This window comes from Xyrauchen texanus, chromosome 18 (assembly GCF_025860055.1).
Source record: "Xyrauchen texanus isolate HMW12.3.18 chromosome 18, RBS_HiC_50CHRs, whole genome shotgun sequence".
Taxonomy (NCBI): Eukaryota; Metazoa; Chordata; class Actinopteri; order Cypriniformes; family Catostomidae; genus Xyrauchen; species Xyrauchen texanus.
In genome coordinates, this window is record NC_068293.1 from 16754353 (window position 1) to 16770179 (window position 15827).

Sequence of the window (15827 nt, forward strand, 5' to 3'; positions counted from 1 at the left end):
TGTTTCCATTGGGCATCTGAACCGCCAGCCTCCCTTATGTGTTGTTTGGCAATAATTAAGTACTTAATTCTAGTAAAGCCTGGGTGTTGTTGACCAGTTGGATAACTGTGTTGACCACGGCAAACATTGGGAAATTCCCAGCTCAGTAATACAGACAGATGAACAGCGGACGCTTACTGAGGCTGAGACTGTGGCTAAGATGAACTAAGGCTGCAGGGAGGGACTAAAGATCTGTTTGACAAAATGTGTGTGCGTGGATGAAGTGTAAAGCCCTAAACAGATCAGCTAACAGCTCTGTGAGTGTGAACATGTAGACTTCACACACTGCTCTGAAAACTCATCCTCAACATATTCTTAAAAATATTTTAAGTAATAGTTTACCCAAAAAAGAAAATTCTCTCATCATTTAGGCTACTTAACCTCATGTTGTTTCAAACCCATTTGCTGTTTTGTGGAGAACTCCGAAAGAGAATTTTGAAGAATCTTCTTCACGCAGGTCTTTTCCATGCCATGTAGTCAAACTAAAAAATCACCATCAAAGTACTCCATACTTGTGCACTATATTCCAAGTGTTCTAACGATTCAAAGTAATGGAGTATGGGTATGGCCATGATACATGCAATAATCAGTGATATTTGACTATTTTTGAGTGCTGTATTTGATTTGATATCAGAGGTAAAGGAGAAGATTATCAGTGAATAAAGAATACAGTTTCAGTCTGTTCCTCACACAAAACTAATTTATCTCATTTGTCCGAAAAGATAAATGAGAGTTTAATAAAACAGACATCCTTGCCCTTAACCAACACCTAACCCTGATAGAGTTTTAAAATGCAAATTCGGAATAGAAAAAAGAAAATGCATTAACTGAAGCAAACATGTCATTTTGTATCGCTTCTATGCCACTTTCACTTTAGTGTGTCTTTGGCTGGACTCAAACTGCGGCCATCGATCCTAAAGTCCATAAGATGAGCTACCAAGTAAACTAAAGACATAGGAATAAGTGTGTATATGTAGGTGAGTCTGTACAAGTGTTAAAATGTTTTGTTTTTCAAATCATGCGTTAAAGTAAAAGTTTTTGATATCATAACATAGCGGGGGGTCAGTAATAGAATGAAAAATGTGTTTTTGTAAAATCAAATGATTCACAGTTGTTGTAGCACCTCTAGTGTTAATTTCTCCAGGAAACTGCAGTGAAACGTAGAGAGCAGCACGTAGTTTGCAAAAATGTATAGTAACGTTCAGTCTATGAGACCAGGTTGTTGAAATGACATGAGTAAAAAAAGTTACAGAACTATAGATGGACATTTTTTTATTATTATTCAAAATGTGAATTAAAAAAATATCCACATTTAAATATCTGTCAAAGTGCAAATATTATAGAACTGTAGAATGATTTAATTAAAATGTATACAAATTCTCTCTACATTGGTGCACTTCATAGTCAGTTAAGCTGTCACGTCACAGAAGGATGAACAGTCCAGAGCTTCCATGTCACTATGTCGAATAAGATTTTAATTTACATGCCTTGCCTCATAACCTGTGTCATTAATGTCTATATAATTTAGCTGTGCTTGCTATCAGCTGAACTGAAAAGCAAGAATGGTAGTGTGCGATATTGAACATGTCATGAATAGATTCAGCTGTCAGTGGTCGTGACCATGGATTGAACTCCAGGAGGTTAGAGAGAGAGAGAACTCAACTTCATATTTGCATTAAAGTGTTTCATTTATGAACTGATGCTTCTGTCACGTCATCCTTTTGAAATCATCTGGAATTAGAGGAACATGGCAGTGGATGAGATTGAAGTGATAGGAAGAGCAGAGTTGTCCACTACAAAGGGCTCGATGGCAGTCTTATGAATCTAATTAACTGCCTTTGAAGTTATATTTCTGTCCCTCCTCCCTTCATTTATTTTTTCTTTCCTTCCCCCTTTCCTCTGTCTTCCCCATCACAGATGACAGGAAAAATTCCAAAGGACAACCAATGGAGTTTAAGTCCAATCAATGGTTTGGGGCTACAGTGCGTTCCTCTGGGGACCATATACTGGTCAGTCATTTATAAGTTTACTCTAAAATAAAATTGTACAAGGCTCAACAATAAACATTTTTTTTTTCTACTTGCTATGTTGGACCAGTAGCTAAAGAAATGTACACCCAAAAATGAAAATTATTTCATTATTTGCTCGCTCCTCAAGGTATTTATGACTTTCTTTCGTCACCAGTAATTATTTGAAGAAAAATAAATGCAAGTGAATCTCTTTTGGTGCAAAAAAAGATTAATATTTAAGTACTTCTTAACTATAAACCATCGCTTCCGTTAGGCATTCACAAGTGGTTGGAGTCCAAGTGGTCTCTCTCATATTCCGTTGCCATGATACAGATGTAATCTCATGTTCTTCACTCGGTTGAGATATTCAGGAAAAGCAAATAAATGTGGCAATGCGAGTACGTCACACGCATACTGCTGCAGAACAGAAGCATGATTTAGTTAACTTTTATTAACTTAAATATTTGTCTTTGTCACACCAAAAGTGATCGTGTCACTTTAGAAGACATTCATTTAACAGCTGGAGTCGTATAGATGATGTTGTCTGTGATTTTTGGAGACAAACCTTCAATTGCATTTTAAGGACCTACTGAGATAAAATATTTTCTATTTTTCTTCAAATGTGTTCTGGTGATGAAAAAGTCTTACACACTTGGGATATCGTGTGGGTGAGTAAATAATGAGAGCATTTTCATTTTTGGGTGAGCTTTCCCTTTAGGAATTTTACTTGATCTGGGAAAACTTTTAGGCTATTGCTTTGACCATCCTTATTGTTAAGCCCTGTTGCACATTAGAATAATTGTATCACTATAAAGCAAGTCTTAAGTCTAAATGATTTAACAAGTCTAAATTAAATAACACGTTTTTTATTATATAGACATACTGTTCAATATGGAACCTTATTTTCAGATGTTGCTCTGCACAGTTACATTTACAGAGAACATGTTTGCTTCTCACTTACTGATCTGCACTTACATAGTTTTTTCTCTTTGCAGGCATGTGCTCCCCTCTACCAGTGGAGTACATATGGATTAGAAGAGAGAGAGCCTGTCGGAACATGTTACTTGAAGAAAGGCAATAGCATTGTGGAATATTCACCCTGCCGCTCTAGTACGTACATGATCACCATTATTTACCTCATCTCAGACTAGCTCTAGTAGCCTCCCTCAGAAATGTCTTCAGTTATATGGGATAGTGTCTTAGTTAGGTATCATATTAGTCATGTTCTGTCTGTCTCTCATTCTCTTATGCACACATGGTTTTAAGATATGTCTGAGTTAATATGTTCCTGTTAATACGTTCCATGCAGTGTACCAGCTGTGATAGAGTAATGACTTCTGTCTGAAGTTTGTGTTCCTGTTTCTTGCTTTTTTTTATTTTTTTTATTTTTTTTTACTTACAGACTTCCTTTAAGCTATTTCTACTTGTCTTGAATATATGAATGACTTTGAATATTTTTGTCCAGCCTCAAACTCACCTGAGGGACAAGGCTTTTGTCAAGCAGGTTTCAGTGCTGACTTTGTGAAGGTATCAGTTTAATCATATCATCTCAGTATATTTTTTTATTATCATTTTATTTTAGTGTGTACCAAAAATGTGTGTGATTGCATTTGAGATATGTGATGCTTAACTGTTAGAGAATATTAATAATATTACCTTCTTATACAGGTACAGTACATATCTTCTCATATACAGTATATATAGTACTGTACACTGGTGTCCAGATGTCCACTTTAAAAATCATTAGTTCAAAATCTAATTTAAACCTGGAAATGAGTGTGTTTTAACACCATGGTATAAAATTAATTAGAAATATTATTCTTAACAAATAAGCATAATTCATGTCATATTGACCATGTTAACTCTATTGTACGAAATGTCAGATTTCTTGCTTCCCTTGAAGCGCACAAGATGCTTTTTGAAACATTGTCAAATCTTGCTGGACTGACATGGATCATCAAGTGTTGCACAGTTTGTCATAACCATTTGAGTGCATGTTGAGACGTGAAAAAATACTAAAAAATTCTGACAATGTGTATTAGCATTGTGGTTCATGTTGTATTTTTTAATAACACTCATATTGCTGTTTTAACCCTGCTTTTTATGGTTAAGTTATAGCTTAGTCTTTAAACTTAAAACATGTTTTCTTGTCTCCTTCAGAAGAATCGGGTTGTTATTGGAGGACCCGGAAGCTTTTATTGGCAAGGTAAACTGGTTTATTTCATTATCCCTCTCTGGATTTGGCACTGAAAGGCATAGGGGAAACAACAATGTGCTCTGTCTGGATGTTTTGTGACTAAAAGAATTTCTGCAGTTTCTTGCTTACAGGGCAAGTTCAAATACATCATGCACACACAAAACAGGCCACGGAATGTTTGCACTACATCACCTTTCTCAGAGGAGAGGGAACAATAAATAAAGCAGAATCATATGCTATCTCTTGCGGTGGAGATGTGGCTGCGGTTTTGCTGAAATAGTATTTTGTGTGTTGCACTGTGTAATGTTGTAATGGTTGTTTACTGAGTCGCAGTAATTTTATGAACTCATAGGGTGGGGTCACATTAGGGGCCGTGCCCAGAAAATGCATTTAATGTCTAACACATCTTTCACTAATTTTATGATATGCGGTGGAGGTTTTTAAAAGTTAATTTTAAAAGCATTATTAATAGCCGTTTCTTTTTACTGCGTTTTGTTTTTCTTCTGAGTCTTTTTTCCTGCGGGTAGGATAATTATACACGGCAGTGTGGGTAAAATGGTCTCTTATATGTGAATCTCAGCGTGAGATGCTGTTATAGATAAGAAGCTTGATTGTTGGCTAATTTTAGTGTTAAGGGACAGTGGAGTAAATCACTGAAGAATTCTTGTGTTTAGAAAGGACCTATGATGAAAATAAATAGGTTTTGCACAACAGTGAGATTAATTGATAACTTAAATCATTGTCGGGTACACGTCTCTGTGTATAGCATGTTGGGGAAGCTACATGCCAAGCTACAAGCAACTAATTTAAAGTAGTTAAACTACAGTCAAGCTGTCTGCTTGAGAGAGAAAGAGAGGAGTTAGCTATATTACAAGGTACTAGCGAAGTAAAGTTATTTAAGAGGGTAATATATTTTTTAAATGAAGTAACTTGGATTAATATTTTTTTGCATTGTGTTAAACAGCAGTTTTAAGCAGTAACTAATTAATTTTTCTTCAAAAAGGTGGCAAAATGCGACACTTGGACATCTTGGAACAAGCGTGATTACTCTGTTTTATTCAGTTTCACAGTATTTAGTTAGATGTGTGACATAAAAACTGTGATGTAGCGTTTTGTCATGCTGCATCAGAAAATGGCTTACTGGTATAGCTACACTGCTTTGAAAACAGCTGAGCTACAGTCAAACTACTGACAATGTAGTTATGTTAGTCCCATCATGACCTTAAGTTAGTTACTCACTAACACTGATGTCAAGGAAGTCTGTAAAGATTAGAGACCATAAAAAGAACAACAAAATGCATATACAACCTTATTTATAATCTGTAATTACATATTTCAGAAGGATGTAATAATTTGATGGTTTGGAATTAGGGCTGTCTATAGATAAAAATGTTTAATCTAATTAATTACAAGACAAGCCGGTTAATAAGCGAATTAATCGTATACATCATTATTTGCTGAGAAAGGCCCCCAAATAATAAAAATATATAATAATTTAAATATTTATAAATAGAATATGTTGGGCAAATAATAACTATATAATACAGATTGAAATTCAGTTTTGAAATAAATTGCTTTATCGTGGCAGATGAGTAAAGCATTAATTAGATGATTCAAAATGTGTCTTTAAAAACTCACAGCAAGTGTTCTTGTGTTCCATCTGCACTATTTTTAATTCATGCTGTATGTGCATGAATCAGACGGACGTGTTTAGAGCATCTCACTGGTATTAAGCATCATAAACGGCAAATTCGCATTATGGTTTGTCAAGTTAAATGTAGTAGAAACTTTGAAAATTGCGTCTCATAATTCCTGTATTTTGTTGTGCTTCGCCCACCAGTTGTGATTCCTCCTAAGTAAGCGGTTTGCATTCTGTGGCTGCATTGCTTGTGAGGTTTGTTGAGGCACGCTGCCATCTATTGACACGGCTCGTAAAAACAGATGTACTTCAAGCTTGAATTGCTCATATGGTAGGAGAATCCGTACTTTTATTATGGAATTTGGGTACGTGTCGGGGGCATGATTAATTGTTTGTTTTTTTTATGCGCTATTTTTTATATAGTGAATCGCACTAAATGAACGTGTTAAATGGACAGTGCTATTTTAAAAACTTTTTCGTCAAATTCAAAATTAATCTTTCTGGTTTAAGAATTTTACCTGCCCATTTCTTTCATATGTAATTGTAATAGAAAAGTCTGTATTTGTGCAGATGATATTTGTGCTATTTCATAAACCGTTTTTTCTTCCCAGGTCAGCTGATCTCAGATGACATCACTGAGGTCATCAGCAGATACAATAAGGAGTTTTTTTCTCCTTACAGTAACCAGTTATCAACCAAATCAGCTGGGGCTCAGTATGATGATAGTTATTTGGGTAAGTCTATTTGTGTCTTTTTGTTGTCTCCTAAAACTTGTAATTATGTTTTTGTGGTGATTTATATTTGCTATAGTTACCAAAACTCAGGTGAATCATACGGCAGATGACTCTCTTTTAGGTTACTCAGTGGCTGTTGGTGATTTTAATGATGATGGTGAAGATGGTAAGAGTTGTATCTTTAATCATTTCAATAGGTCATCATTTAATTTTAGTTAAAAAGCACTATGAAAATGATGAAATGATACTAAGAAACTTTAAAGACGCCATATTTCATTCTTTTTTCTCTTTGAGTGGGTCATGTGGAAGGGCTCGTCCCTTTTTATTTTCTATATTTATTGAATTATCTTTACGTAAGGGATAATCCCAAGGCTAGATGTGCGTTAAATGGTTTTAATCACGACGTGGAGGTGGAGAACCAAGATCGTGAAGCAGATCTTTTAAAAATCTTGTTACACACACCTAGCCGTGCATTATCCCGCTTATACGATGGTCACATGACAGCATTGATTAGTTACAGCTGTCATTGATTTTTACACTACAAATTTTGACTGGAAGTATAACTTCCAGAATATCTTTATCTACAGGTTGTTTGATATAGTTCTAAATCAGAAACAGAGATGGTGTGATTTATATCAGCCCAAACACTCTTTAAAAAATGTTAATATAAATACTCAATCCAGAAATAACAAAAAGCCACATAATGTAGAAGGGTTAACACTCCTCAGAACATGTAATATTTACGACGAAAAACCGGCGTTGCTGACATGACAGTTGTAGTACTTACTGCAGCACTTGTAGCACTTACTGTTCATGATGAGGAGAACATTATCCAAAACACTGTAATCCTGCAGACTTTGACCTCTGAGACATCCATATGGTGTCAATCAAGGCTGCACAATTGATTAAATTAAGGATAAAACTGCAAAATGACCTTGCACGATTACTATATTGCCAAAGGCTTAGTGTTAGGAAACACACTCCATTCAGAGACTCTAGCACACATGTTGAGCAGTGCAGCAATTTTGGATGATATTTTATCATATTACAATTTAAATCATCTTGCCTCGTCTTACCAAAGACTCATTTGATGAGCCTTGTTTACTTTCGCTCCCCCTCCATGCAAAACAGCTGAATGTCAAACCATAATTTCCTCTCAAGAACTTTGGGTGAATAATACTGAATGATGATATAGGAAGTTTGAGCGGGTCATGTGGAAGGGCTCATCCCTTTTTTTATTAGCCGATTACATTTACTTTACATAAGCGATAATCCATGGCTAGGTGTAAGTTAAATGGTTTTAATCATGATGTGGAGGCGAAGAACCACCCGTCATGAAGCGGATCTTTTAAAAATAATTTTACACAGCCATGGGCTGATGAACACCGTAGTCTTTTCCATTTTTCCTGGATAGCTTCACAGTTGATTTTATGATGGCACTGCATGACATGATGATGTTGTTTTGTGATGTGACAGTTAATCACTGCTCTGAGACTATATTTGTGTCCGGAGGTTGTTTGAACAGAGGCACACAATGTCTTATTAAGGAGGATAGCAGAATAGGCACATAGAACAGGGATTTGAACTACTTGTGCATTAAACAGTATTAACACATGCATTCCATCCAATCAGAATTGAGTATTCGAACGGACCATAGTAAAAATCAGTAATGAACTTTGATTTGCTATTGCTAGTCGGTTGCAGGTGGTATTAGGGGGTGGGACTTTCTTATTCTAGAAAACATTTGATTTGACAAAAATCTGTGTAGTGCAAGATGAGTGATTTATATTTTTGGTCCATTTTTCTGGGAGATAAAGAGTGTACATTTGTCTGCTACAGATTTGTCATCTTTTTGGAGTACACTAGAATATAAATGGCTTAAAATCTAATAGATGCACTAAAAGCCACAAATCCTGCCAACAAACGGTTTTGAACGTTCGTTTCAAGAGTATACAGCCCCAAGCCATTGGGATATTGTCATAATGACACGACATTGCTTGCGACCGGTGTACACAGGGAGTCAGTGCCTCGATACAGCTTACCTGCTCCAGATACCAGGCTCTAACATTTCTTAGTTAAACTGCATTAAGGGAATTACTTATCTCTGGTTGTTCTCTGCAATGAGATATAAGCTTCACTGCTGAATGAAGGCATTGTTTCCAACTTATTTCCCATTTTTTTCTGCTTTTAGATTACATCACAGGAGTTCCTAGAGGGGAAAAGGCTCTCGGTTATGTGAGTTCAATACTTAATTGGTCATGATAAAAATGTATTGAAGTGATCCAGTCTTGCTGCAAACAGCTTGCATGAGTCTAGCTCTGATTTTGTCTTGTTAGGTCAACATTTTCAACGGGAAGAACATGGAGTCTATGTATAATTTCACAGGCACACAGGTGAGCATTAAAATACATTTTCCCACCTCTTTTGTCAAGTGTTACGCTGATCCTCAGACATCAAAATATGTGTCATACAACAGCATAAAACACAGCTGAGTAGAATTGCCTATGAGCAGCCGCTGGTCACATTTCATGGCCATGTTATGCCATGCGGTGACCCTTGTGGTTATGACCCAGCTCTGTTCGACATTTGTTTACCAGCAGAGAGTTCTAAACCCACTACAACATCTGGAAGCTATTGACGACAGTGTCACAGACACATAACGTTGGAGCCAGAGAGAGAAAGAGGAAGGGAGGAAGAGGTGTGGTATCGACACCCCAGGGTTTTCGGCTGATTGTGATTTCTACTGTACCTGAGTAGGGCTGGGCGATATGGCCAAAAATATTATCACAATATATCATTTTTTCATACTGTTCGAAGATATTGATAGTTATCGCAATATATATTTCACCCATTAATCGGGGAGGAAATGCTTTCCACATGTTTGTTAGACCTCAAGAATGAATGCAAACATAACTTGTTTGTTTACAAGTAAACCCCAAATGTTAAGCTATCTTTAAAGTATACTCAGTGTAGGATTTAATACTACATAAGGTCTGTGACCTGTTTTCGATGAGATTTCGCCAATTTCATTGTCTTCAACGGACGTTTGACTCCACTAAAAGACTTGCTTGTGACGTGCCACACTCCTCAGGTTGCATTAATGCAACATAAGCTGGATTGCAAACCACAAATAACCATCACAAGAAGATTGTAATGGTTATTTGTCAGTGCTGTCTTGTTCAGTACAAAACAATTTCATATTAACCGGATAGCTAGCTAGCGGCTACCAAGCCTCATTGCCAGTTTGCATGACATCAGGGCGAGGTAGCCGCAATCCTGCAAATATTTCCAAACAGGCTGATTTTATGACTGTAATTTAGTTAGATAGTTGTGTGTATAACTTTGCTGAAATGCTTGTGTTTTTTGCAACACTTATCTGATCCAACCGTCTAGATGTAGAACATAAGCTATATATCGAAAATTACTCAAAAGTGTTTCATCGATATTGTTTTTTATATATATATATATATATATATATATATATATATATATATATATATAATTTTATCGCCAAGCCCCAGTACTGAGTCATCAATCAATCAATTTATTTATATAGCACAATAAAAACAACACAGTTGTTGTACAGCACAGTTGACCACTGTGCTGTACAACCATAATAAAAGAAATATCACAAAAATACATCACCAAAGTACATCAATGCAGCTATGCTGTGCAAACCACAATGTAAGATAAAGAGAAACATCAAAGCACACGTAAAAGTTTACACCTTTGGACTCTTAAGGACAATTGTAAGCCTGCGTGAAAAGAAAAGTTTTTAACTTTGATTTAAATTCTGATTCTGTCGAAATTCCTTGAAGGGATAATGGCTAACTATTCCACAGATTAGGGCCGGCAATGGCAAAAGCACGGTCACCCTTCGACTTTAGTCTAGACCTAGGAACCATCAATAATCTCTGATCAGATGACATTAGATGTCTAAGAGGTGTATTTGCGCTAAGAATGTCAGAGAGGTAATTCGGTGCCAGTCCATTCAAGGCTTTAAAAACATAACGTAAGATTTTAAAATCAATTCTATATCAGACTGGCAACCAGTGTAAAGACAATAAGACAGGGGTAATGTGTTCATAGTATTTCCGAGTACAAGTCAAAAGAGTAGCAGATGCATTTTGAACAGTTTGTAAACTATTAATGTACGATTGGTTTATCCCTATATAAAGTGAATTGCAGTAGTCAAGTCGAGATGAAACAAAAGTATGCATCACTCTCTCAAACTCTACAAATGATAACAAAACTCTTAACCTTATCTAGGAGCCATAAGTGAAAAAAAGCTAGATTTGACTACTGCATTTATCTGTTTGTCAAATATCTGTGGAGAATCGAATATGACTATATGAATATGAAATATTTCACAGAGTGTTTAACATAAGATGCAAAATCTCCCAAATCATAATTTGTGCTGCCTGAGATGCCTGAAAGTCATCAATAGATAATCATGCTGGATTCGACAAGCTTTAACAGAGATTAATGGTTTAGAGGTAGACTAATATAACGGTTGTAAAGTTTAGTTGGTGCCTATTGTTGCTTTTTGGAACTATTGTTATGGGCAAAAATCTGTCAATAGTTGCTGATAATTTTTGTTTTGTTATTTCTCTGTGTTCCTCTGTGGTTGACACTTGAGGGTTCTACAGTTAGAATGGATTGGTTTATTTAGACATTATTTAAACAGGGGCCTCTAGAAGTGATATTAAAAAAAATATATCGACACCTTGTGGGGATATTTTTTATCTAAATTTTTCATCATTGACAATATTCATCAATATATTTATTCTCACTTCATTTGCATATTTTGTTATTTTGATTAGATAATCATGTGTTCTTCGCAAGGGCATGCAATAGAAAAATTAAACCATGTGGAAATGTGCTCCGTCAGCATAGTGATCTGTTTTATGTGATGTCACTTTATGACCGTACTTCCATTTTTGTGACCTATATTTCATTTACCTTCATTGTGCTGCGCTGTGAGATGCGACATAAACCCTCTTCAGGAGTTATAAGAAGCCCCTACATTCATACAGATGGGATCATCACAGACATTTTTCTCCCCAATTTGGAATGCCCATTTTCCAATACACTCTTAAGTCCACGTGGTGGCGTAGTGACTCGCCTCGGGCCAGGTGGCGGAGGACGAGTCTCAGTTGCCTCAGTGTCTGAGACCATCACTTTATCACGGTCACGTTATCACGTGGCTTGTTGAGCACGTTATCGCGGAGACACGGCATGTGTGGAGGCTTCACGCTATTCCAGAGGATGCTATTACGCTAGTACAGAATAATGTTTTGAATGTATCATTTCTGTAAAATTAGCATCACCAAATGGAACAGATAGACCTACCCCAAACTCACGCCATTTGTTGAGCCAATTAGTATGTTTACATGCACTTTAAAAGTTTGATTTTAGTTGGACTAAAACAATAATATGCCTTTTATAAAATGTCATGTATGCATTTAGTCTGACTAAAACTTATTTTTGCACTAATTTTTGCTACTAATTGTAGCTTTGCATCATTTTGGATGAATACATGTTAATCATATCACAAATGGTTCTGCAATTTGCTTGTGCTTCGAATGACAGAGGAGATGCACGACGTGCATTTAACCCACTGTATTTGATGTCCTTTCTTAAAATATTCAAGTACACGTCATTGTCATGTATACTTAGACAGACAGATGAAGAATGTTGCTTGTCTATGCAAAATCTTCAGCTGTAGCTCTATTATAACTGTGCATGTTAACACACTGAATGTTTGTATGTAATGCTCAAACAAACACAGCTATTTTTTATTGTGTCACAGAGTTTACACTTTTCATGATGACTGACTTTTATACTGATATATAAGCACTGAAGCAGGGCACAGAGCTGGGCATGAAGCTGCAAGTGTCATAGTATAACATTCAATAATAGCAGGTTGTTTTTTCAGAATATTCACTAATACCATTAGTTAGGCTATATGATTTGTAAAGAAAACAGGATGGGATTGTCATTTCAAAGTATAGTCAAGGTACATTAGGGATGCTCCAAAATAGAAATAATGTCCTAGGAGCATTTTCTTTTTTTTTTTTTTTTTTTAAAGTTGTGTTCACACTAAAGCTAAATTCTAATCATGTCTAAAGTCTTTTTCTCTCTCAAACCTAGATGGCGGCTTACTTTGGTCATTCTGTAGCAGCTGTTGACATCAATAATGATAAGTAAGTAATGCTCTACACTCTGCTATTTAATGTTTTAGAGGTTGATGATTGCTACACAGACCACAGTGTCCTCTTCTGAATTCTTTGACATCCTTGTTTGCTGTATACACAATAGCCATTCATGGACTTTTTAAATTATATTCTTCTTTGCAATCACTTTGCTACTTTGTGGCAAGTTAACCTAACTTGGATTTATGCACAGCAATGTTTCAGAGCTCCTACTGATGGCATTTAAAAAATTAAAAAATAGCTGAAAAATTAGACTTGAGCATTGTGCAACATTGAAGATAACATTACCTACATTTCCCCAACAAGTTGCTCTGTGTCTGAACTTGTTGGCCATTTATGTGTACGGAAAGGGCCCTCTTTTAATACTGAGCTTAAAAGTTAGTTCTGATAAGCTTTATCTTTTACAGTACTTTTGTGTTAATTACTATTAGTTTAAAAAAAGTATTCAACAGTATTCTACTAGAAATGCCAGCATGACTTTCCATGCTGGTTTGGTAGTGGTAATGCTGGTTTTTGAGTAATTTATTTCTGGTGAATCTGGTTGACAAGGAAGTCTTGCTAGTTTAGCTGGTTAACCTAGCAACCTGGTGATTAGTGACCTGCACACATTTGTTTTTTTTGTTTTTTAAGAGAAAAGAAGGAACCGACTTTTTAACAACTTGGTTGTAAAAAAAAAAAATTGTAGTGTAAGGCCTGTTTGTCTTTGACATTTAATTCAGCTCTGGGACAGTTCTGAATACTAGTTGGAATATGGCGGAACCTTTGCTATGTGCCCGGTGTTATTATACTGACACACAACAGTGATTCAGTGTCCGTGATAGGGAAGGGACCTCTTAACCATATTTGATTTGTGAGTGATGCCTCTGTGTCTCCCTGGCATGGTGTTGCACTTCCGTATTCCCATGCAATTTGGATACAGTTTCATTACATGTACAGTGCCTGCGCTAAAAGCAAAACAAGATGTTCTCTGCAAGCGCTTCTCATGTGGAGTTCAAAATGGCACGAGTGCTGTAGCAAAGTGGATAGTCATAATTAATATTAAGGAGGATGATCATTTAAAAGATTTAATGCCCATTCCAATAAATTCTATTTTTTTCAGTTAGTCAACCTCCCACTTAGACTTTGGGAATTGCTTCATGTTACCTGAATAGGTATTATTGTGCCATATATTTGCATATATTTATTTTATATTGTGGAATAATTTGTTTGGAAAATGTTAATAAAACATTGTTACTTATTAATCTTTCACACTTAAAATTTAAGTAAATTTTAAATGGAATATTCCAGGTTGAATACAAGTTAACAGCATTTGTGGCATAATGTTGATTACCACAAAAATAAGTTTTGACTTGCCCCTCCTTTTCTTTAAAACAAAATCATAATAATCTGGTTTACAGTGAGGCACTTACAATGGAAGTGAATGGGAAACGTTAAAATACTCAAAAGTGTAGCAACAAGACAAACAACATGCGTGTAAACATGATTTTAGTGTGATAAAATCGCTTACAAACGTTTTCTTTGTAAAGTTATAGCCAATTTTACAACTTCGTTGGCATGACAATGTCAAAATTGCAGTTTAAACAACTTTACAGCTCAAATAATACACAAGTTTTAACAGAAGAATTAATGTAAGTGCTTTTTATAAAATTATAAGCTTCTATTTTTTGCCTTTTTAAAGCCTCCATAAATTGCCCTCCATTGACTTCCTTTGTAAGTGCCTCACTTTAACCCAGATTCTTTCTTTTTTTTTTTTTTTATAGATAAGGAGGGACTAGTCAAAATAATTTTTTGTGTTAATCATCATTATGCCACAATGCTGTCTAATGAGTTTAACTTGTATTGAACCCGGAATATTCCTTTTAAGCACTTTTAGAATATGCTTAAAAGCCATTTTTTCAATAATAACCAAAAATAGTTATTATTGAAATGTCAAAGCCATTTTTTTTTCTTTACAATGAAAATGCATGGTGACCACTGAATGTGATAACTGTGTATATGCTGTCAGTCAATTAAAATACTTAAATCACGATTAATCGCATAATTTGACACAGTTCATCACAATCAGTGGTCACCATGCATTTTCATTGTAAAGAAAAAAAAATGGCTTTGACATTTCAATAATAACTATTTTTGGTTTTGACTGAGAAAGTTTCGTTTAGACTGACCTCATTTAGACATGTGAATTTTTGCCACAGAGTTTTAGACAAACAATTTTCAATTGAGTAACTTAATTATAAAAATAATCATATCTTTAAAAAAAATACATATTTGATTGTGTAAATAATGTAAATAATTATATTTACATAAAAAGTCCAAATGCACTTTGCTCAAAAATAGGGCTGAAATTAACAATTATTTTGATAATCGTTTAATCTAACGATTATTAGAACGATTATTCAACTATTTGGCGATTATTGCGACGATTAAGCATAAGCTCTTAAACAATTATTCAGCTTATGCCCCAGTTGTATTAAGCGTACTTACTTACAATAAAGAGGACAAAGTCATCTTATAAAAATACCTCCTAAATGACATTCACTGAATTAAAGGGAAATAAATACTTTTTATAAGTTTAATTCAGTAAAGAAATTCACTGCAAAATAATCGTATTGTTATCAAATGTTTTGTCTTGTTTTCCATTTAAAATGGTCTAAAAATCCTTAAAAATATGCATTTACTTGAGAAGCAACATTTAAGTTATTTAGACTTGCTTAAAGAGAATGTATCTTAAATATACAAAATATACAGTAAAGACAAAATATACTTATATTCAAGAGAGAAGTGGCAGCTCCAGCTCCACTTATTTCACAATGAGAGTGCTTCTGTATTTACTTATTTAGTTTTTTGCATTATTCCCTCATACTTTGTGATCTACATCACCTGAAGCTGTTTGGAAAGTTTGAGTGTAACTAGACTGTGGGCTGTGTTTTCTTCCTCTCCTCAGTCGGGCACGAACTGCAGTGCCTCTCGCGTGTCATCATTACAGTTTAATGT

General features: G+C 35.2%; 1 protein-coding gene across 1 annotated transcript in view; it reads left to right on the forward strand.

Moving 5' to 3' along the window:
- The window catches only part of LOC127658756 (integrin alpha-V-like), a 40567-nt gene that overhangs the window by 5847 nt on the left and 18893 nt on the right, over window positions 1-15827 (forward strand). Inside the window, exons 3-11 of the mRNA XM_052148242.1 lie at window positions 1957-2048; window positions 3044-3158; window positions 3514-3575; window positions 4209-4254; window positions 6496-6618; window positions 6740-6784; window positions 8810-8853; window positions 8955-9011; window positions 12772-12824. Of these exons, the coding sequence (XP_052004202.1) occupies window positions 1957-2048; window positions 3044-3158; window positions 3514-3575; window positions 4209-4254; window positions 6496-6618; window positions 6740-6784; window positions 8810-8853; window positions 8955-9011; window positions 12772-12824 (637 nt within the window). The remainder of the gene's footprint in view (window positions 1-1956; window positions 2049-3043; window positions 3159-3513; window positions 3576-4208; window positions 4255-6495; window positions 6619-6739; window positions 6785-8809; window positions 8854-8954; window positions 9012-12771; window positions 12825-15827) is intronic.